The 23272-nt window shown below is 47.6% G+C and overlaps 1 protein-coding gene across 1 annotated transcript in view; it reads right to left on the bottom strand.

Moving 5' to 3' along the window:
- Nucleotides 1–22043, bottom strand: part of LOC138853569 (mite allergen Der p 3-like) — a 203401-nt gene extending 181358 nt beyond the window's left edge. The window contains exon 1 of the mRNA XM_070091039.1: nt 21487–22043. Within this exon, the coding sequence (XP_069947140.1) occupies nt 21487–21555 (69 nt within the window). The 5' untranslated portion in view covers nt 21556–22043. The remainder of the gene's footprint in view (nt 1–21486) is intronic.
- Nucleotides 22044–23272: the final 1229 nt, after the last annotated feature.

Raw genomic sequence — 23272 nt, 5'->3', positions numbered from 1 at the left:
TTGTTGTACTCTCTCCCCCAAGTACTATGGTTGTTGTCCTCTCTCCCCCTAGTACTATGGTTGTTGTACTCTCTCCCCCAAGTACTATGGTTGTTGTCCTCTCTCCCCCTAGTACTATGGTTGTTGTCCTCTCCTCCCCTAGTACCATGGTTGTTGTGCTCTCTCCCCCTAGTACTATGGTTGTTGTCCTCTCCCCCCCTAGTGCTATGGTTGTTGTCCTCTCTCCCCCTAGTACCATGGTTGTTGTGCTCTCTCCCCCTAGTACTATGGTTGTTGTCCTCTCCCCCACTAGTGCTATGGTTGTTGTCCTCTCTCCCCCTAGTACCATGGTTGTTGTGCTCTCTCCTCCTAGTACTATGGTTGTTGTGCTCTCTCCCCCAAGCACTATGGTTGTTGTCCTCTCTCTCCCCCTAGTACTATGGTTGTTGTGCTCTCTCCCCCTAGTTCCATGGTTGCTGTCCTCTCTCCCCCTAGTACCATGGTTGTTGTCCTCTCTCCCCCTAGTACTATGGTTGTTGTCCTCTCTCCCCCTAGTACTATGGTTGTTGTCCTCTCTCCCCCTAGTACTATGGTTGGTGTGCTCTCTCCCCCTAGTTCCATGGTTGTTGTCCTCTCTCTCCCTAGTACAATGGTTGTTGTCGTCTCTCCCCCTAGTACTATGGTTGTTGTCCTCTCTCCCCTAGTACTATGGTTGTTGTCCTCTCTCCCCCTAGTACCATGGTTGTTGTCCTCTCTCCCCCTAGTACTATGGTTGTTGTCCTCTCTCCCCCTAGTACTATGGTTGTTGTCCTCTCTCCCCTTAGTACTATGGTTGTTGTGCTCTCTCCCCCTAGTACCATGGTTGTTGTCCTCTCTCTCCCTAGTACCATGGTTGTTGTCCTCTCTCCCCCTAGTACTATGGTTGTTGTCCTCTCTCCCCTAGTACCATGGTTGTTGTCCTCTCTCCCCCTAGTACCATGGTTGTTGTCCTCTTTCCCCCTAGTACCATGGTTGTTGTCCTCTCTCCCCCTAGTACCATGGTTGTTGTCCTCTCTCCCCCTAGTACCATGGTTATTGTCCTCTCTCCCCTAGTACCATGGTTGTTGTCCTCTCTCCCCCTAGTACCATGGTTGTTGTCCTCTCTCCCCCTAGTACCATGGTTGTTGTCCTCTCTCCCCCTAGCACTATGGTTGCTGTCCTCTCTCCCCCTAGTACCATGGTTGTTGTCCTCTCTCCCACTAGTGCCATGGTTGTTGTCCTTTCTCCCCCTAGTACTATGGTTGTTGTCCTCTCTCCCACTAGTTCCATGGTTGTTGTCCTCTCTCCCCCTAGCACTATGGTTGCTGTCCTCTCTCCCCCTAGTACCATGGTTGTTGTCCTCTCTCCCACTAGTACCATGGTTGTTGTCCTCTCTCCCACTAGTACCATGGTTGTTGTCCTTTCTCCCCCTAGTACTATGGTTGTTGTCCTCTCTCCCCCTATTACCATGGTTGTTGTCCTCTCTCCCACTAGTACCATGGTTGTTGTCCTTTCTCCCCCTAGTACTATGGTTGTTGTCCTCTCTCCCCCTAGTACTATGGTTGTTGTCCTCTCTCCCCCTAGTACCATGGTTCTTGTCCTTTCTCCCCCTAGTACTATGGTTGTTGTCCTCTCTCCCCCTAGTACCATGGTTGTTGTCCTCTCTCCCACTAGTACCATGGTTGTTGTCCTTTCTCCCCCTAGTACTATGGTTGTTGTCCTCTCTCCCCCTAGTACCATGGTTGTTGTCCTCTCTCCCACTAGTACCATGGTTGTTGTCCTTTCTCCCCCTAGTACTATGGTTGTTGTCCTCTCTCCCCCTAGTACCATGGTTGTTGTCCTCTCTCCCACTAGTACCATGGTTGTTGTCCTTTCTCCCCCTAGTACTATGGTTGTTGTCCTCTCTCCCCCTAGTACCATGGTTGTTGTCCTCCTTCCCCTTAGTACTATGGTTGTTGTGCTCTCTCCCCCTAGTACCATGGTTGCTGTCCTCTCTCTCCCTAGTACCATGGTTGTTGTCCTCTCTCCCCTTAGTACTATGGTTGTTGTGCTCTCTCCCCCTAGTACCATGGTTGTTGTCCTCTCTCTCCCTAGTACTATGGTTGTTGTCCTCTCTCCCCCTAGTACCATGGTTGTTGTCCTCTCTCCCCTTAGTACTATGGTTGTTGTGCTCTCTCCCCCTAGTACCATGGTTGTTGTCCTCTCTCTCCCTAGTACCATGGTTGTTGTCCTCTCTCCCCCTAGTACTATGGTTGTTGTCCTCTCTCCCCCTATTACTATGGTTGTTGTCCTCTCTCCCCCTAGTACTATGGTTGTTGTACTCTCTCCCCCAAGTACTATGGTTGTTGTCCTCTCTCCCATTAGTACTATGGTTGTTGTACTCTCTCCCCCAAGTACTATGGTTGTTGTCCTCTCTCCCCCTAGTACTATGGTTGTTGTCCTCTCCTCCCCTAGTACCATGGTTGTTGTGCTCTCTCCCCCTAGTACTATGGTTGTTGTCCTCTCCCCCCCTAGTGCTATGGTTGTTGTCCTCTCTCCCCCTAGTACCATGGTTGTTGTGCTCTCTCCCCCTAGTACTATGGTTGTTGTCCTCTCCCCCACTAGTGCTATGATTGTTGTCCTCTCTCCCCCTAGTACCATGGTTGTTGTGCTCTCTCCTCCTAGTACTATGGTTGTTGTGCTCTCTCCCCCAAGCACTATGGTTGTTGTCCTCTCTCTCCCCCTAGTACTATGGTTGTTGTGCTCTCTCCCCCTAGTTCCATGGTTGCTGTCCTCTCTCCCCCTAGTACCATGGTTGTTGTCCTCTCTCCCCCTAGTACTATGGTTGTTGTCCTCTCTCCCCCTAGTACTATGGTTGTTGTCCTCTCTCCCCCTAGTACTATGGTTGGTGTGCTCTCTCCCCCTAGTACCATGGTTGTTGTCCTCTCTCTCCCTAGTACCATGGTTGTTGTCGTCTCTCCCCCTAGTACTATGGTTGTTGTCCTCTCTCCCCTAGTACTATGGTTGTTGTCCTCTCTCCCCCTAGTACCATGGTTGTTGTCGTCTCTCCCCCTAGTACTATGGTTGTTGTCCTCTCTCCCCTAGTACCATGGTTGTTGTCCTCTCTCCCCCTAGTACTATGGTTGCTCTCCTCTACATGTTCTCTTGGACCCAGGCCTACATGTTCTCTTGGACCCAGGCCTACATGTTCTCTTGGACCCAGGCCTACATGTTCTCTTTGACCCAGGCCTACATGTTCTCTTGGACCCAGGCCTACATGTTCTCTTGGACCCAGGCCTACATGTTCTCTTGGACCCAGGCCTACATGTTCTCTTGGACCCAGGCCTACATGTTCTCTTGGACCCAGGCCTACATGTTCTCTTGGACCCAGGCCTACATGTTCTCTTGGACCCAGGCCTACATGTTCTCTTGGACCCAGGCTTACATGTCGTCTTGGACTCAGGCCTACATGTTCTCTTGGACCCCGGCCTACCTGTCGTCTTGGATCAAGACCTACATGTTCTCTTTGACTCAGGCCTACATGTTCTCTTGGACCCAGGTCTACATGTTTTCTTGGACTCAGGCCTACATGTTCTCTTTGACTGAGGCCTACATGTTCTCTTCGACTCAGGCCTGCATGTTCTCTTGGACTCAGGCCTACATGTTCTCTTGGACTCAGGCCTACATGTTCTTTTGGACTCAGGCCTACATGTTCTCTTGGACTCAGGCCCACATGTTCTCTTGGATCCAGGTATACATGTTCTCTTGGACCAAGGCCTATATGTTCTTTTGGACCCAGGCCTACATGTTCTCTTGGACTCAGGCCTACGTGTTCTCTTGGACTCAGGCCTACATGTTCTCTTGGACTCAGACCTACATGTTCTCTTGGACTCAGGCCTACATGTTCTCTTGGACCCAGGCCTACATGTTCTCTTGGAATCAGGCCTGCATGTTCTCTTGGACTCAGGCCTACATGTTCTCTTGGACCCAGGCCCACATGTTCTCTTGGACTCAGGCCTACATGTTCTCTTGGACCCAGGCCTACATGTTCTCTTGGACTCAGGCCCACATGTTCTGTTGGACTCAGACATACATGTCTTCTTGGACCCAAGCCTACATGTTCTCTTTGACTCAGGCCTACATGTTCTCTTGAACTCAGGCCTAAATGTTCTCTTGGACTCAATCCTAAATGTTCTCTTGGACCCAAGCCTACATGTTGTTTTGGACCCAGACCTACATGTTCTCTTGGACCCAGGCCTACATGTTGTCTTGGACCCAGGCCTACATGTTCTCTTTGACTCAGGCCTACATGTTCTCTTGAACCCAGGCCTACATGTTCTCTTGGACTCAGGCCTGCATGTTCTCTTGCACTCAGGCCTACATGTTCTCTTGGACTCAGGCCTACATGTTCTCTTGGACTCATGCCTACATGTTCTCTTGGGCTCAGGCCTACATGTTCTATTGAACTCAGGTTTACATATACTCTTGGAAACAGGCCTATATGTTCTCTTGGACTCAGGCCTACAAGTTCTCTTGGACTCAGACCTACATGTTCTCTTGGACTCAGGCCAAGATGTTCTCTTGGACTCAGGCCTACAAGTTCTCTTTGACTCAGGCCTGCATGTTCTCTTGGACTCAAGCCTACATGTTCTCTTGGACCCAGGCCTATATGTTCTCTTGAACTCAGGCCTACAAGTTCTCTTGGACTCAGGCCTACATGTTTTCTTGGACTCAGGCCTACATGTTCTCTTCGACACAGGCCTACATGTTCTCTTCGACTCAGGCCTACATGTCGTCTTTTGACTCAGGCCTTCATGTTCTCTTGGATCCAGGTCTACTTGTTCTCTTGGATCCAGGCCTACATGTTCTCTTGGACCGAAGCCTACATGTTCTTTTGGACCCAGGCCTACATGTTCTCTTGGACTCAGGCCTGCATGTTCTCTTGGACTGAGGCCTACATGTTCTCTTTGACTCAGGCCTGCATGTTCTCTTGGACTCATGCCTACATGTTGTCTTGGACTCAGGCCTACATGTTCTCTTGGACCCAGGCCTACATGTTCTCTTGGACTCAGGCCTACAAGTTCTCTTGGACCCAGGCATACATGTTCTCTTGGACCCAGGTCTACATGTTCTCTTTGACCCAGGCCTACATGTTTCTTGGGCCCAGGCCTAAATGTTCTTTTGAACTCAGGCATTCATGTTCTCTTGGATCCAGGCCTATATGTCGTCTTTGACTCAGGCCTACATGTCGTCTTGGACTCAGTCCCACATGTTCTCTTGGACTCAGGGCTACATATTCTCTTGGACTCAAGCCTACATGTTCTCTTGGACTCAGGCCTACATGTTCTCTTGGATCTAGGCCTAAATGTCGTCATCGACTCAGGAATAGATGTTCTCTTGGACCCTGGTCTTCATGTTCTCTTGGATTCAGGCCTACAAGTTCTCTTGGACTCAGGCCTACATGTTCTCTTGGACTCAGGCCTGCATGTTATCTTGGACTCAGGCCTACATGTTCTCTTGAACCCAGGTCTACATGTTCTCTTGGACCCAGGCCTACATGCTCTCTTGGACTCAGGCCTACATGTTCTCTTGAACCCAGGTCTACATGTTCTCTTGGACTCAAGCCTTCAAGTTCTCTTGGACTCAGGCGTACATGTTCTCTTGGACTCAGGCCTACATGTTCTCTTGGACTCAGGACTATATGTTCCTTGGAACCAGGCCTACATGTTCTCTTGGACTCAAGCCTACATGTTCTCTTGGACTCAGGCCTGCATGTTCCCTTGGACTCAGGCCTACTTATCTTCTTATACCCAGGCATACATGTCGTCTTGGACTCAGGCCTACATGTTCTCTTGGACCCAGGCCTTCATGTTCTCTTGGACTCAGGCCTACATGTTCTCTTGAACCCAGGCCTACGGATCTCTTGGACTCAAGCTTACATGTTCTCTTGGACTCAAGCCTACATGTTCTCTTGGACTCAAGCCTACATGTTCTCTTGGATCCAGGCCTACATGTTCTCTTGGACTCAGGCCTACATGTTCTTTTGGATCCAGGTCTAATTGTTCTCTTGGATCCAGGTCTGCATGTTCTCTTGGACCCAGGCCTACGTGTTCTCTTGGACTCAGTCCTACATATTTTCTTCGACCCAGGCCTAAATGTTCTCTTGGACTCAGGCCTACATGTCACCCTGGACCGTGGCCTACATGTTCTCTTCTACTCAGGCCTACATGTCCTCTTGAGCCCAGGCCTACATGTTCTCTTTGACTAAGGCCTACATGTTCTCTTGAACCCAGGCCTACATGTTCTCTTGGACTCAGGCCTGCATGTTCTCTTGCACTCAGGCCTACATGTTCTCTTGGACTCAGGCCTACATGTTCTCTTGGACTCATGCCTACATGTTCTCTTGGGCTCAGGCCTACATGTTCTATTGAACTCAGGTTTACATATACTCTTGGAAACAGGCCTATATGTTCTCTTGGACTCAGGCCTACAAGTTCTCTTGGACTCAGACCTACATGTTCTCTTGGACTCAGGCCAAGATGTTCTCTTGGACTCAGGCCTACAAGTTCTCTTTGACTCAGGCCTGCATGTTCTCTTGGACTCAAGCCTACATGTTCTCTTGGACCCAGGCCTATATGTTCTCTTGAACTCAGGCCTACAAGTTCTCTTGGACTCAGGCCTACATGTTTTCTTGGACTCAGGCCTACATGTTCTCTTCGACACAGGCCTACATGTTCTCTTCGACTCAGGCCTACATGTCGTCTTTTGACTCAGGCCTTCATGTTCTCTTGGATCCAGGTCTACTTGTTCTCTTGGATCCAGGCCTACATGTTCTCTTGGACCCAAGCCTACATGTTCTTTTGGACCCAGGCCTACATGTTCTCTTGGACCGAGGCCTACATGTTCTCTTGAACCCAGGCCTACATGTTCTCTTGGACTCAGGCCTGCATGTTCTCTTGGACTGAGGGCTACATGTTCTCTTTGACTCAGGCCTGCATGTTCTCTTGGACTCATGCCTACATGTTGTCTTGGACTCAGGCCTACATGTTCTCTTGGACCCAGGCCTACATGTTCTCTTGGACTCAGGCCTACAAGTTCTCTTGGAACCAGGCATACATGTTCTCTTGGACCCAGGTCTACATGTTCTCTTTGACCCAGGCCTACATGTTTCTTGGGCCCAGGCCTAAATGTTCTTTTGAACTCAGGCATTCATGTTCTCTTGGATCCAGGCCTATATGTCGTCTTTGACTCAGGCCTACATGTCGTCTTGGACTCAGTCCCACATGTTCTCTTGGACTCAGGGCTACATATTCTCTTGGACTCAAGCCTACATGTTCTCTTGGACTCAGGCCTACATGTTCTCTTGGATCTAGGCCTAAATGTCGTCATCGACTCAGGAATAGATGTTCTCTTGGACCCTGGTCTTCATGTTCTCTTGGACTCAGGCCTACAAGTTCTCTTGGACTCAGGCCTACATGTTCTCTTGGACTCAGGCCTGCATGTTATCTTGGACTCAGGCCTACATGTTCTCTTGAACCCAGGTCTACATGTTCTCTTGGACCCAGGCCTACATGCTCTCTTGGACTCAGGCCTACATGTTCTCTTGAACCCAGGTCTACATGTTCTCTTGGACTCAAGCCTTCAAGTTCTCTTGGACTCAGGCGTACATGTTCTCTTGGACTCAGGCCTACATGTTCTCTTGGACTCAGGACTATATGTTCCTTGGAACCAGGCCTACATGTTCTCTTGGACTCAAGCCTACATGTTCTCTTGGACTCAGGCCTGCATGTTCCCTTGGACTCAGGCCTACTTATCTTCTTATACCCAGGCATACATGTCGTCTTGGACTCAGGCCTACATGTTCTCTTGGACCCAGGCCTTCATGTTCTCTTGGACTCAGGCCTACATGTTCTCTTGAACCCAGGCCTACGGCTCTCTTGGACTCAAGCTTACATGTTCTCTTGGACTCAAGCCTACATGTTCTCTTGGACTCAAGCCTACATGTTCTCTTGGATCCAGGCCTACATGTTCTCTTGGACTCAGGCCTACATGTTCTTTTGGATCCAGGTCTAATTGTTCTCTTGGATCCAGGTCTGCATGTTCTCTTGGACCCAGGCCTACGTGTTCTCTTGGACTCAGTCCTACATATTTTCTTCGACCCAGGCCTAAATGTTCTCTTGGACTCAGGCCTACATGTCACCCTGGACCGTGGCCTACATGTTCTCTTCTACTCAGGCCTACATGTCCTCTTGAGCCCAGGCCTACATGTTCTCTTGGACTCATGCCTACATGTTCTCTTGGACTCAGGCCTGCATGTTCCCTTGGACTCAGGCCTACATATCTTCTTATACCCAGGCCTACATGTCGTCTTGGACTCAGGCCTACATGTTCTCTTGGACCCAGGCCTGCATGTTCTCTTGGACTCAGGCCTACATGTTCTCTTGAACCCAGGCCTACATGCTCTCTTGGACTCAAGCCTACATGTTCTCTTGGACTCAGGCCTACATGTTCTTTTGGATCCAGGCCTACATGTTCTCTTTTACTCAGGCCTACATGTCCTCTTGAGCCCAGGCCTACATGTTGTCTTGGACTCAGGCCTATATGTTGTCTTGGACTCAGGCCTACATGTTTCTTGGACCCAGGCCTAAATGTTCTCTTGGACTCAAGCATACATCTTCTCTTGGACTCAGGGCTATATGTCGTCTTGGACTCATTCCTACATGTTCTCTTGGACTCAGGCTTACATATTCTCTTGGATTCAAGCCAACATGTTCTCTTGCACTCAGGCCTACATGTTCTCTTGGATCTAGGCCTAAATGTCGTCTTCTACTCAGGCCTACATGTTCTCTTTGACTCAGGCCTACATGTTCTCTTGGACTCAGGCCTACATGTTCTCTTGAACCCAGGTCTACATGTTCTCTTGGACTCAGGCCTACAAGTTCTCTTGGACTCAGGCCTACATGTTCTCTTGGACTCAGGCCTGCACGTTATCCTGGACTCAGGCCTACATGTTCTCTTGAACCCAGGTCTACATGTTCTCTTGGACTCAGGCCTACAAGTTCTCTTGGACTCAGGCCTACATGTTGTCTTGGACTCAGGACTGCATGTTATCTTGGACTCAGGCCTACATGTTCTCTTGAACCCTGGTCTACATGTTCTCTTGGACCCAGGCCTACATGCTCTCTTGGACTCAGGCCTACATGTTCTCTTGAACCCAGGTCTATATGTTCTTTTGGACTCAGGCCTACAAGTTCTCTTGGACTCAGGCCTACATGTTCTCTTGGACTCAGGACTATATGTTCCTTGGAACCAGGCCTACAAGTTCTCTTGGAACCAGGCCTACATGTTCTCTTGGACTCAAGCATACATGTTCTCTTGGACTCAGGCCTGCATGTTCTCTTGGACTCAAGCCTACATGTTCCCTTGGACTCAGGCCTGCATGTCTTCTTAGACCCAGGCCTACATGTCGTCTTGGACTCATGCCTACTTGTTCTCTTGGACCCAGGCCCACATGTTCTCTTGGATTCAGGCCTACATGTTCTCTTGAACCCAGGCCTACGGCTCTCTTGGACTCAAGCCTACATGTTCTCTTGGACTCAAGCCTACATGTTCTCTTGGATCCAGGCCTACATGTTCTCTTGGACTCAGTCCTACATATTTTCTTCGACCCAGGCCTAAATGTTCTCTTGGACTCAGGCCTACATGTCACCCTGGACCGTGGCCTACATGTTCTCTTCTACTCAGGCCTACATGTCCTCTTGAGCCCAGGCCTACATGTTCTCTTGGACTCATGCCTACATGTTCTCTTGGACTCAGGCCTGCATGTTCCCTTGGACTCAGGCCTACATATCTTCTTATACCCAGGCCTACATGTCGTCTTGGACTCAGGCCTACATGTTCTCTTGGACCCAGGCCTGCATGTTCTCTTGGACTCAGGCCTACATGTTCTCTTGAACCCAGGCCTACATGCTCTCTTGGACTCAAGCCTACATGTTCTCTTGGACTCAGGCCTACATGTTGTCTTGGACTCAGGACTGCATGTTATCTTGGACTCAGGCCTACATGTTCTCTTGAACCCTGGTCTACATGTTCTCTTGGACCCAGGCCTACATGCTCTCTTGGACTCAGGCCTACATGTTCTCTTGAACCCAGGTCTATATGTTCTTTTGGACTCAGGCCTACAAGTTCTCTTGGACTCAGGCCTACATGTTCTCTTGGACTCAGGACTATATGTTCCTTGGAACCAGGCCTACAAGTTCTCTTGGAACCAGGCCTACATGTTCTCTTGGACTCAAGCATACATGTTCTCTTGGACTCAGGCCTGCATGTTCTCTTGGACTCAAGCCTACATGTTCCCTTGGACTCAGGCCTGCATGTCTTCTTAGACCCAGGCCTATATGTCGTCTTGGACTCATGCCTACTTGTTCTCTTGGACCCAGGCCCACATGTTCTCTTGGATTCAGGCCTACATGTTCTCTTGAACCCAGGCCTACGGCTCTCTTGGACTCAAGCCTACATGTTCTCTTGGACTCAAGCCTACATGTTCTCTTGGATCCAGGCCTACATGTTCTCTTGGACTCAGTCCTACATATTTTCTTCGACCCAGGCCTAAATGTTCTCTTGGACTCAGGCCTACATGTCACCCTGGACCGTGGCCTACATGTTCTCTTCTACTCAGGCCTACATGTCCTCTTGAGCCCAGGCCTACATGTTCTCTTGGACTCATGCCTACATGTTCTCTTGGACTCAGGCCTGCATGTTCCCTTGGACTCAGGCCTACATATCTTCTTATACCCAGGCCTACATGTCGTCTTGGACTCAGGCCTACATGTTCTCTTGGACCCAGGCCTGCATGTTCTCTTGGACTCAGGCCTACATGTTCTCTTGAACCCAGGCCTACATGCTCTCTTGGACTCAAGCCTACATGTTCTCTTGGACTCAGGCCTACATGTTCTTTTGGATCCAGGCCTACATGTTCTCTTTTACTCAGGCCTACATGTCCTCTTGAGCCCAGGCCTACATGTTGTCTTGGACTCAGGCCTATATGTTGTCTTGGACTCAGGCCTACATGTTTCTTGGACCCAGGCCTAAATGTTCTCTTGGACTCAAGCATACATCTTCTCTTGGACTCAGGTCTATATGTCGTCTTGGACTCATTCCTACATGTTCTCTTGGACTCAGGCTTACATATTCTCTTGGATTCAAGCCAACATGTTCTCTTGCACTCAGGCCTACATGTTCTCTTGGATCTAGGCCTAAATGTCGTCTTCTACTCAGGCCTACATGTTCTCTTTGACTCAGGCCTACATGTTCTCTTGGACTCAGGCCTACATGTTCTCTTGAACCCAGGTCTACATGTTCTCTTGGACTCAGGCCTACAAGTTCTCTTGGACTCAGGCCTACATGTTCTCTTGGACTCAGGCCTGCACGTTATCCTGGACTCAGGCCTACATGTTCTCTTGAACCCAGGTCTACATGTTCTCTTGGACTCAGGCCTACAAGTTCTCTTGGACTCAGGCCTACATGTTGTCTTGGACTCAGGACTGCATGTTATCTTGGACTCAGGCCTACATGTTCTCTTGAACCCTGGTCTACATGTTCTCTTGGACCCAGGCCTACATGCTCTCTTGGACTCAGGCCTACATGTTCTCTTGAACCCAGGTCTATATGTTCTTTTGGACTCAGGCCTACAAGTTCTCTTGGACTCAGGCCTACATGTTCTCTTGGACTCAGGACTATATGTTCCTTGGAACCAGGCCTACAAGTTCTCTTGGAACCAGGCCTACATGTTCTCTTGGACTCAAGCATACATGTTCTCTTGGACTCAGGCCTGCATGTTCTCTTGGACTCAAGCCTACATGTTCCCTTGGACTCAGGCCTGCATGTCTTCTTAGACCCAGGCCTACATGTCGTCTTGGACTCATGCCTACTTGTTCTCTTGGACCCAGGCCCACATGTTCTCTTGGATTCAGGCCTACATGTTCTCTTGAACCCAGGCCTACATGCTCTCTTGGACTCAGGCCTACATGTTCTATTGGACTCAAGCCTACATGTTCTCTTGGACTCAGGCCTACATGTTCTCTTGGACTCAAGCCTGCATGTTCTCTTCGACTCAGACCTACATGTTCTCTTGGATCCAGGCCTACATGTTCTCTTGGACTCAGGCCTACATGTTCTCTTGGATCCAGGCCTACATGTTCTTTTGGACTCAGGCCTACATGTTCTCTTGGACTCAGGCCTACATGTCGTCTTGGAATCAGGCCTAAATGTTCCCTTGGATCCAGGTCTACATGTTCTCTTTGACCCAGGCCTACATGTTCTCTTGGACTCAGACCTACATGTTCTCTTGGACCCAGGCCTACATGTCGTCTTGGATCCAGGCCTAAATGTTCTCTTGGTCTCATGCCTACATGTTCTCTTGGATCCAGGCCTTCATGTTCTCTTAGACTCATGCCTGCGTATTCTCTTGGACTCAGGCCTACATGTTCTCTTGGACACAGGCCTTCATGTTCACTTGGATCCAGGCCTACATGTTGTCTTGGATCCAGGCCTACATCTTCTCTTGGACTCAGGCTAACATGTTATCTTGGACCCAGGCCTACATGTTCCCTTGGACCCAGGCCTACATGTTGTCTTGGACCCAGACCTACATGTTCTCTTGGACTCATGCCTACATGTCCTCTTGGATCCAGGCCTACATGTTGTCTTGGACCCAGGCGTACATGTTCTCTTGGACCCAGGCCTACATGTTGTCATGGAATCAGGCCTAGATGTTGTCTTGGACCCAGGCCTACATGTTGTCTTGGACTCTAGCCTACATGTTGTCTTGGACTCAGGCCTATATGTTGTCTTGTACTCAGGCTAACATGTTGTCTTGTACTCAGGCCTACATGTTGGCTTTGATTCAGGCCTACATGTTGTCTTTAACCCAGGCCTACATGGTGGCTTGGACTCAGGTATTCATGTTGTCTTGGACCCAGGCCTACATGTTGGCTTGGACCCAGGCCTACATATTGTCTTGGACTCAGGCCTACATGTCGTCTTGGAGTCAGGCCTAAATGTTGGCTTGGACCCAGGCCTGCATGTTGTCTTGGACTCAGGCCTATATGTTGTCTTGGACTCAGGCCTACATGTTGGCTTGGATTCAGGCCTATGTATTGTCTTGGACCCAGGCCTACATTTTGGCTTGGACCCAGGCCTACATGTTGTCTTGGACTTAAGCCTACATGTTGTCTTGGACTCAGGCCTACATGTTGGCTTGGACCCAGGCCTACATGTTGTCTTGGACTCAAGCCTACATGTTGTCTTGGACCCAGGCCTACATGTTGTCTTGGACTCAAGCCTACATGTTGTCTTGGACCCAGGCCTACATGTTGTCTTGGACTTAAGCCTACATGTTGTCTTGGACCCAGGCCTACATGTTGTCTTGGACTTAAGCCTACATGTTGTCTTGGACTCAGGCCTACATGTTGGCTTGTACACTGGTCCAGGATGAATCTTTCAATTTTGTTCTGGGTGATATGCAGTCTGTCCTTCAGTGTTTTTGTCAAGGCAGAGTACCAAGAAGAGCAAGCGTAATCCATATGGCATTGTATAAGGGCTAGACATAGGGTCCTGCGAGCCTCAGTAGGTAGACACTGTGCTTGTCTATACAGGAACTTCAGTCTGACATTCGCTTTCTTTACTACACTGTTCCCTATCAATTCTCCTGACATGCATGGGTCAAAGGGGATTCCCAAATATTTTACTGATGAAACCAAAGTGATGGTTCCCCATTACACTGGACATTAAAATTATTTACCCTTCTCAGTTTATGTTTCGTGGCTTCCATTTTCCCGGTGTGTAAGGTGAAAGGTTGCTAGACAGCAACCTCCTTGGAAGGTTAGTAGACAGCAACCTCCTTGGAGGGTTGGTAGACAGCAACCTCCTTGGAGGGTTGGTAGACAGCATCCTCCTTGGAAGGTTACTAGACAACAACCTCCTTGGAAGGTTGGTAGACAGCATCTTCCTTGGAAGGTTGGTAGACAGCATCTTCCTTGGAAGGTTGGTAGACAGCATCTTCCTTGGAAGGTTGGTAGACAGCAACCTCCTTGGAAGGTTGGTAGACAGCATCTTCCTTGGAAGGTTGGTAGACAGCAACCTCCTTGGAAGGTTGGTAGACAGCAACCTCCATGGAACGTTGTTAGACAGCATCCTCCTTGGAAGGTTGGTAGACAGCATCTTCCTTGGAAGGTTGGTAGACAGCAACCTCCTTGGAAGGTTGATAGACAGCAACCTCCATGGAAGGTTGTTAGACAGCATCCTCCTTGGAAGGTTGGTAGACAGCATCTTCCTTGGAAGGTTGGTAGACAGCAACCTCCTTGGAAGGTTGGTAGACAGCATCCTCCTTGGAAGGTTGGTAGACAGCATCTTCCTTGGAAGGTTGGTAGACAGCATCCTCCTTGGAAGGTTGGTAGACAGCATCTTCCTTGGAAGGTTGGTAGACAGCATCTTCCTTGGAAGGTTGGTAGACAGCATCCTCCTTGGAAGGTTGGTAGACAGCATCTTCCTTGGAAGGTTGGTAGACAGCATCTTCCTTGGAAGGTTGGTAGACAGCAACCTCCTTGGAAGGTTGGTAGACAGCAACCTCCTTGGAAGGTTAGTAGACAGCAACCTCCTTGGAAGGTTGGTAGACAGCAACCTCCTTGCAAGGTTGGTAGACAGCAACCTCCTTGGAAGGTTGGTAGACAGCAACCTCCTTGGAAGGTTGGTAGACAGCAACCTCCTTGGAAGGTTGGTAGACAGCAACCTCCTTGGAAGGTTAGTAGACAGCAACCTCCTTGGAAGGTTGGTAGACAGCAACCTCCTTGCAAGGTTGCTAGACATAATGGGACCCTTGACACTTCGCCGCGCGGAGTAAAAAAAAAAAATTCGAAAAAATACGAAAATTGAGTTACTGTTACCAAAAAAATAACTTTCTGGCAACACTCTGGTATAATTATTATCCTTGTAAGATAAGATAAGATAAGATTTCGTTCGGATTTTTAACCCCGGAGGGTTAGCCACCCAGGATAACCCAAGAAAGTCAGTGCGTCATCGAGGACTGTCTAACTTATTTCCATTGTGGTCCTTAATCTTGTCCCCCAGGATGCGACCCACACCAGTCCACTAACACCCAGGTACCTATTTGCTGCTAGGTGAACAGGACAATAGGTGTAAGGAAACGTGTCGAAATGTTTCCACCCACCGGGAATCGAACCCGGGCCCTCCGTGTGTGAAGCGGGAGCTTTAGCCACCAGGCCACCGGGCCACCCATGTTTCTAAAAGGAATTACAGCCATTTATAACAGGCATGGTGACAGCGCTGACGCGTAACATTGCATAGCAAGCGCTGACGCAGCATTTTTTCCCCCGTGTTATTTTTATCGTGTTCTTGTAACTTTATGTCTAATATAATACAAATTCACCGTCTTGAATGATGCCAGAGCGGGCGGAGCTAACATGGTCAAGGGACCAATCAGGTACCCCTGGGTATAGTGCCCAAGATGGCCGACACATCCAGCCAACAAAATAATCAATACTCACGCTAATATCAATTATAAGGCTTATTTACCTATCACAATTGATCTAATATGACATAATGCAATATAGTAATAGCATAGAGACATAAAAAGTACACCTGAAAAATTAATATATAGCATAATATGATGACCCTAGGGGAAAAAAAAATTCTAGAGATACTTCCCCTGAAGGTTAAAGGTCCCATTCTCGTCAGTGATGAGAGAAAACGGAGATTTACAATGGTTAACTGTAATAAACACTCGTAGGTCACGGAAAAAGTGTATAATAAAGCGAATTTTTCGGGGGAAAAAATTTCCCGGGCACCTGGGGTGCCACGCGCTTCGGCCTATATCTCGAAAGTAAGTTATTTACCTATTTATGGCTGCTCCATCCTTATTTATGAATGAATTGACTTGATTTTCACAACAAACATAGTAGTTCAGTTTAATATGTTTATTATGCACCCCATACCCATCCTGTGGGCGGTAGTCAAAAGATTACAGAGGTACATAATTGGTCCAGGGACTGGACTCCAAAGTTTTGATAGCTGAGCAAGTTACAAAGGTAATGAACTAGATCTGGTCATAATCATGACCAAGTTACAAAGGTAATGAGCTCCAGGTAGAGCTGGTCACACTCATGAATAATTGCAAAGGTAATGAATCATAAACACATTAATCATGAGAATTTACAAAGGTAATGAGTTCCAGGTAGAGCTGGTCAAGATCATGACAAGTTTCAAAGGTAATGAATGATAAACACGTTATCACATGATTACAATCATAGACAAATTACAGAGTAATGAGCAGTTAACAAACATAGCAGGGAATTCATCCATTGCCCCAACAACAGATGTTGCTAGGTGCCTGTCTCTCCTCGGCAGACAGCCATTGCAAACAGCAGCAAGTTGCCCCGGGATCTGCTGCTTGCACAAGCACCATCGACCCTCCCCAAGAGGTCCAAGAAGCCAGTGGCTCCGTTAGCAGCCCGATGGAGAGCTGTCCAAGGGACATGGCAACGTCCTGCTGGACGCCAAGTTGACTGAAGATCCCAGGCCCTCGTGTGCACGGATGTTGAAGCTTGAGGAACTGAGTACACACTGCCTGTGGCACACCTGACAGCTGCCTCGCGGTCGAACTCCACGATGCTGTCCCTGTAGTGGAAGTTCCTGTGAGCCCGGCACTCCCTGCAGTGCCATCGCTGACATCGTGGGTTAGATGGGGTGGCGCTGGGAGTTGAGTGGGTGAGGCGGGGGAGACGGGCAGGGGCGAGGCGTTATGAGAGGGTCACTGTTTACTACACACGCCCTTCCCCTCCCCCCCAGCGGAGAGGGGGGGAGGCGCTGACTGGTCCTGACTCAACAACACCAAACCTTCTGCACAACACTTCAACTATTTACGCTGAAACGATGCACTGGGAAGTCCGTTCGCTGCTCTGGTATCTTCTCAAAGCATTCACACTGAGTTCTGTTAAGTAGGGACCTGGTCAGCCTCTTTGACCAAGAGCTATCCTTGAAAATCCCGCAGCTAGCCCGCTACACAACCTGCCGCGTCGGCCATGTTAGTAGAATGATTGCTTTACAAGGTTTGAAGTATCTTTCTGAAGTATCTAAAATATTTTTAGATTTATGTGGGCAACAAAACCGACATCTTCCAATATGTCAAAAAAGTTATGAAACTATATTTTTTTTAGCATGAAGATAAGGTTTATCTTAGAATTGGTACATCTAAATTGATGGAATTAGAAGTGTTCCATCAGCAAGTGTCAAACCACTTTTCCAGGTACCACTGAGAAACAGCGAACTGCCAAATGTAATTTTTCGTAAATTTTGCATATTTCATTTCCTTTTTGGCCGATATGTTTGAAACTTCAGCACAGCATACTTGATATAAGCTTAAGAACATAAGAACATAAGAAAGGAGGAACACTGCAGGAGGCCTGTTGGCCCATACTAGGCAGGTCCTTTACAATTCATCCCACTAACAAAACAATTGACCAACCCAATTTTCAATGCCACCCAAGAAATAAGCTCTGATGTGAAAATCCCACTCAAATCCAACCCATCCCACTCATGTACTTATCCAACCTAGATTTAAAACTACCCAAAGTCCCAGCCTCAATAACCCAACTAGGTAGACTGTTCCACTCATCTACTACCCTATTTCCAAACCAATACTTTCCTATGTCCTTTCTAAATCTAAACTTATCTAATTTAAATCCATTACTGCGGGTTCTCTCTTGGAGAGACATCCTCAAGACCTTATTAATATCCCCTTTATTAATACCTATCTTCCACTTATACACTTCGATCAGGTCTCCCCTCATTCTTCGTCTAACAAGTGAATGTAACTTAAGAGTCTTCAATCTTTCTTCATAAGGAAGATTTCTAATGCTATGTATTAATTTAGTCATCCTACGCTGAATGTTTTCTAACGAATTTATGTCCATTCTGTAATATGGAGACCAGAATTGAGCTGCATAATCTAGGTGAGGCCTTACTAATGATGTATAAAGCTGCAGTATGACCTCTGGACTTCTGTTGCTTACACTTCTTGATATAAATCCCAGTAATCTATTTGTCTTATTACGTACGCTTAGGCATTGCTGTCTTGGTTTAAGGTTGATGCTCACCATAATCCCCAAGTCCTTTTCGCAATCTGTATGGCTAAGTTCTACATCATTTAACTTATAAGTACTAGGGTTATGGGCACTCCCAAGCTTCAGAACCTTGCATTTATCTACATTGAACTGCATCTGCCACTTTTCTGACCAAGAATAGAGTTTGTTTAAATCCTCCTGAAGTTCCATAACATCTACGTTTGAATCAATTATCCTACCCATCTTTGTGTCATCGGCGAATTTGCTCATATCACTAGTAATTCCCTCATCAAGATCATTGATATATATTATAAACAACAACGGGCCCAAGACTGATCCCTGTGGAACGCCACTTGTTACAGATCCCCACTCGGATTTAACCCCATTTATGGACACTCTCTGCTTCCTGTCAGTGAGCCATGACTCGATACACGAGAGCACTTTTCCCCCAATGCCATGAGCTGCCACTTTCTTTAACAGTCTATGGTGCGGAACTCTATCAAAAGCCTTACTAAAATCTAAGTAAATAATATCAAATTCTTTATCGTGGTCAACAGCCTCAAAAGCTTTACTGAAGAAAGTTAATAAATTAGTTAGACAAGACAGGCCTCTTGTGAATCCATGCTGAGTATCATTAATCAAGCTATGCTTATCGAGATGGCTTCTTATAATCTCAGCTATAATTGACTCTAGTAATTTGCCTACAATTGAGGTCAGGCTTATTGGGCGGTAATTTGACGGTAACGACTTGTCCCCTGTTTTAAAAATAGGAATTACATTAGCCATCTTCCACATATCAGACACTACACCTGTTTGAAGAGATAAATTAAAAATATTAGTTAATGATTCACAGAGTTCCATTTTGCATTCCTTAAGAACCCTTGAAAAAACCTCATCAGGACCCGGCGACTTATTTTGCTTCAGTCTGTCTATCTGCTTCACAACCATTTCACTAGTGACTGTGATGTTACATAATTTATCTTCTTCTGGCCCACTATAAAAATTAATTACTGGAATATTGTTAGTGTCTTCCTGTGTAAAAACTGAGAGAAAATAATTATTAAAAATCGAGCACATTTCATTCTCTTTGTCAGTAAGATGCCCATAGTTATTTTTAAGGGGACCTATCTTATCTCTGACTTTTGTTCTATAGACCTGGAAAAAACTTTTTGGGTTAGTTTTAGAATCCCTAACAACTTTAATTTTATAGCTTCTAATAGTACAACAAAAATTAATGTAATCGGTTTATAAGTAAAGAAGTCCAGTACTTAGACCAGGACGCCTCCTAAACCTTCTTGGAAGGTTGGTAGACGGCAGCCTTCTTGGAAGGTTGGTAGACGGCAGCCTTCTTGGAAGGTTGGTAGACGGCAGCCTTCTTGGAAGGTTGGTAGACGGCAGCCTTCTTGGAAGGTTGGTAGACAGCAACCTCCTTGGAAGGTTGGTAGACAGCATCCTCCTTGGAAGGTTGGTAGACAGCATCCTCCTTGGAAAGTTGGTAGACAGCAACCTCCTTGGAAAGTTGGTAGGCAGCATCCTCCTTGGAAGGTTGGTAGACAGCATCCTCCTTGGAAAGTTGGTAGACAGCAACCTCCTTGGAAGGTTGGTAGACAGCATCCTCCTTGGAAGGTTGATAGACGGCAGCCTCCTTGGAAGGTTGGTAGACGGCAGCCTCCTTGGAAGGTTGGTAGACGGCAGCCTCCTTGGAAGGTTGGTAGACGGCAGCCTCCTTGGAAGGTTGGTAGACGGCAACCTCCTTGGAAGGTCGGTTAACAGCAACTTCCTTGGATGGTTGCTAGACAGCAACCTCCTTGGAAGGTTGCTAGACAGCAACCTCTTTGGAAGGTTTGTAGACAGCAACCTCCTTTGGAAGTTGGTAGACAGCAACCTCCTTGCAAGGTTGGTATACAGCAACCTCCTTGGAAGGTTCCTAGACAGCAACCACCTTGGAAGGTTGCTAGACAGAAACCTTCTTCGAAGGTTGGTAGACAGCAACCTCCTTGGAAGGTTGGTAGACAACAACCCCCTTGGAAGGTTGCTAGACAGCAACCTCCTTTGAAGGTTGCTAGACAGCAACCTCTTTTGAAGGTTGCTAGACAGCAACCTCCTTGGAAGGTTGTTAGACAGAAACCTTCTTGGAAGGTTGGTAGACAGCAACCTCCTTGGAATGTTGGTAGACAACAATCTCCTTGGAAGGCTGCTAGACAGAATAATCCTTGGAAGGCTGCTAGACAGAAACCTCCTTGGAAGGCTGCTAGACAGAAACCTCTTAGGAAGGTTGGTAGACAGCAACCTCCTTTGAAGGTTGCTAGACAGCAACGACCTTGGAAGGTTTCTAGACAGCAGCCTCCTTGGAAGGTTGCTAGAGAGCAACTTCCTTGGAAGGTTGGTAGACAGCAACCTCCTTGGTAGGTTGCTAGAGAGCAACTTCCTTGGAAGGTTGGTAGACAGCAACCTCCTTGGAAGGTTGGTAGACAGCATCCTCCTTGAAAGGTTGGTAGACGGCAACCTCCTTGGAAGGTTGCTAGACAGCAACCTCCTTGGAAGGTTGCTAGACAGCAGCCTCCTTGGAAGGTTGTCAGACAGGAACCTCCTTGGAAGGTTGTCAGACAGGAACCTCCTTGGAAGGTTGTCAGACAGGAACCTCCTTGGAAGGTTGTCAGACAGGAACCTCCTTGGAAGGTTGTCAGACAGGAACCTCCTTGGAAGGTTGTACCTTCATGTTACTTTATACTTGACTGATAGACAGCTACTATCCGGAGATGTACTGTTGACCTGTTGTATGGATGAAAACAGCCCAAACAGACAGCAGGATAGTAACCATCCAGGGAGGTGCTGTTGTCCTCTAATATTGTACTGGTGTAGGTAACAGCAACTATCCTGGATGGTTAAGATAAGACTCCGTTTGGATTTTTAATACCGGAGGGTTAGCCACCAGGCTATCCCAAGAAAGTCAGTGCGTCATCAACCGACTGTCTGATTCATTTTGTGGTCTTCAATCTTGTCCCCCAGGATGCCACCCACACCAGCCAACTAACACTCAAATACATACTTGCTTGCTAAGTGAACGTGGCAACAGGTGTAAGGAAACACGCCCAGTGTCTCCACCTCTACCGGGAATCGAACCAAGGACAATCAGCGTGAGAAGCGCCACGGGTCACCTTGGGATTATATTGTCCTGTTATTTCCTATCTGTTTGGTAAGTCTGATAACGTGAGTGGGTTACCTGATAAGCAGCAAGGTTAGCAGAGGTAACGAGGAGCCACTAGTGTAGAAGTAACATTATACATAAGTGGGTTACCTGACAAGCAGCAAGGGTAGCAGAGGTAACGAGGAGCCACTAGTGTAGAAGAAACATTATACATAAGTGGGTTACCTGATAAGCAGCAAGGGTAGCAGAGGTGACGAGGAGCCACAAGTGCAGCAGCAGCAGCAGCAGCAACATTCCCTCTCAGGAGTGATTATTCCCACTCATGTCATATATATATTCACCCAGTTTGACCACAGCTCCAGCTCTCAGTTCTGACAGTGACCTGACGCCACACTGACAGTTATAACTGGGTACTGGAGCACAGAAACACGGGATAATAACCCAAACACTGATAGTTATAACAGGGTACTGGAGGATAACACGGGACAATAACCCAAACACTGATAGTTATAACAGGGTACTGGAGGATAACACGGGGTAATAACCCAAACACTGATAGTTATAACCGGGTACTGGAAGATAACACGGGATAATAACCCAAACACTGATAGTTATAACCGGGTACTGGAAGATAACACGGGATAATAACCCAAACACTGATAGTTATAACCGGGTACCGGAGCATAACAACACGGAACAATAACCCAAACACTGCATATCTAGTAGAGACATCACAACATTATTAAGGAATTTCTTGGGGAGGAGAGTATAACCCGCTCCTTCCAGAGCTGTGAGTATACTGTGACTGGTTTCCAGCGTCTCTCTCCAGCAACCTCGCAACCCCAGTGGCCATTATTTTATTCCTGCAATAACCGGTTAAGAACGAGTGTGATACTTCATTGATTAGAATTAACAAAAGCATGTTGCTGTCTTCCTTCACCTGACGCCAGACACAACAGTTAACACATACATTCATATTTTCTGCCTGGTGGACATAGGCAACAGGTGAATGAAAGATTTGCCCTACTTCTTGCCCCTCTCTCTCTGCCCACGATGCGTTACTGAGCAGTAGCCTAAAAGCCAGGTACCTAGGTAAACATAGGCATTAGGTGTCAGAATACTTGCTCATACGTCTTAACCGGTCGGAGATGCTATTACCATTAGTCAAATAAGATCCAGGTACCTACTTACTGTTTGGTTAACACATGCAGGGATACTTGCCCACACGTCTCGCCAACCTCAACACTCACCAAACATCCAGGTACCTATTTACCGTTAGGTGAAAACTGGCAGTAGGAGGTATGGAAACTGTAATAGGTCTCACCCTCCCCACGATGCTATCAATAACAGCTGACTAACACCAATGATTTTACACCTTGCTGGACGTGAACAACACGTGTATGGAGACTGACCCATACACAACCCATCCTCTGAACTCTCATTAACATGTATGTGAATTTTTCACATATTACTCACTTCCTATGGAAGCAAAAGACTCGGCAGACGATTCAACATTCCCTTAATGAAAAGCAGGGGCGTCAGTAGCACAATAAGAGACATCACAATAAGTGTTAGGGGCCCAAGACTGTTCAACTGCCTCCCAGCATACATATGGGGGGTTACTAATAGAGCCCTGGCTGTCTTCAAGACCCCTGGCTGTCTTCAAGACCCCTGGCTGTCTTCAAGCAAGCGCTGGGCAAGCACCTCAAGTCAGTACCTGAGCAACCGGACTGTAGTTCGTAAGTTGGATTGCGTACGGCCAACAGTAACAGCCTGGTTGATCAGGCCCTGATCCACCATGAGGCCTGGTCACAGGGCCCCGGGGGCGTTGACCCCCGGAACCCTCTTCACGTAAACTCCAGGTATACTGCTTACAGCAAATTCCTCGGTTAGTTTGGCTTAATCTAGATGGCTAGGTTAGGCACCTGTATCATGACAAACTAACCCACTATAATAACATTGTGTGTAAGTCGATCAAGATATGTGTTGTGTCAACTTGGACTCACTGATC

This window comes from Cherax quadricarinatus, chromosome 33, assembly GCF_038502225.1.
Source record: "Cherax quadricarinatus isolate ZL_2023a chromosome 33, ASM3850222v1, whole genome shotgun sequence".
Lineage (NCBI taxonomy): Eukaryota > Metazoa > Arthropoda > Malacostraca > Decapoda > Parastacidae > Cherax > Cherax quadricarinatus.
Note: the sequence above shows the minus strand (reverse complement) of the source record. Positions and strands in the feature narration are given on the sequence as shown.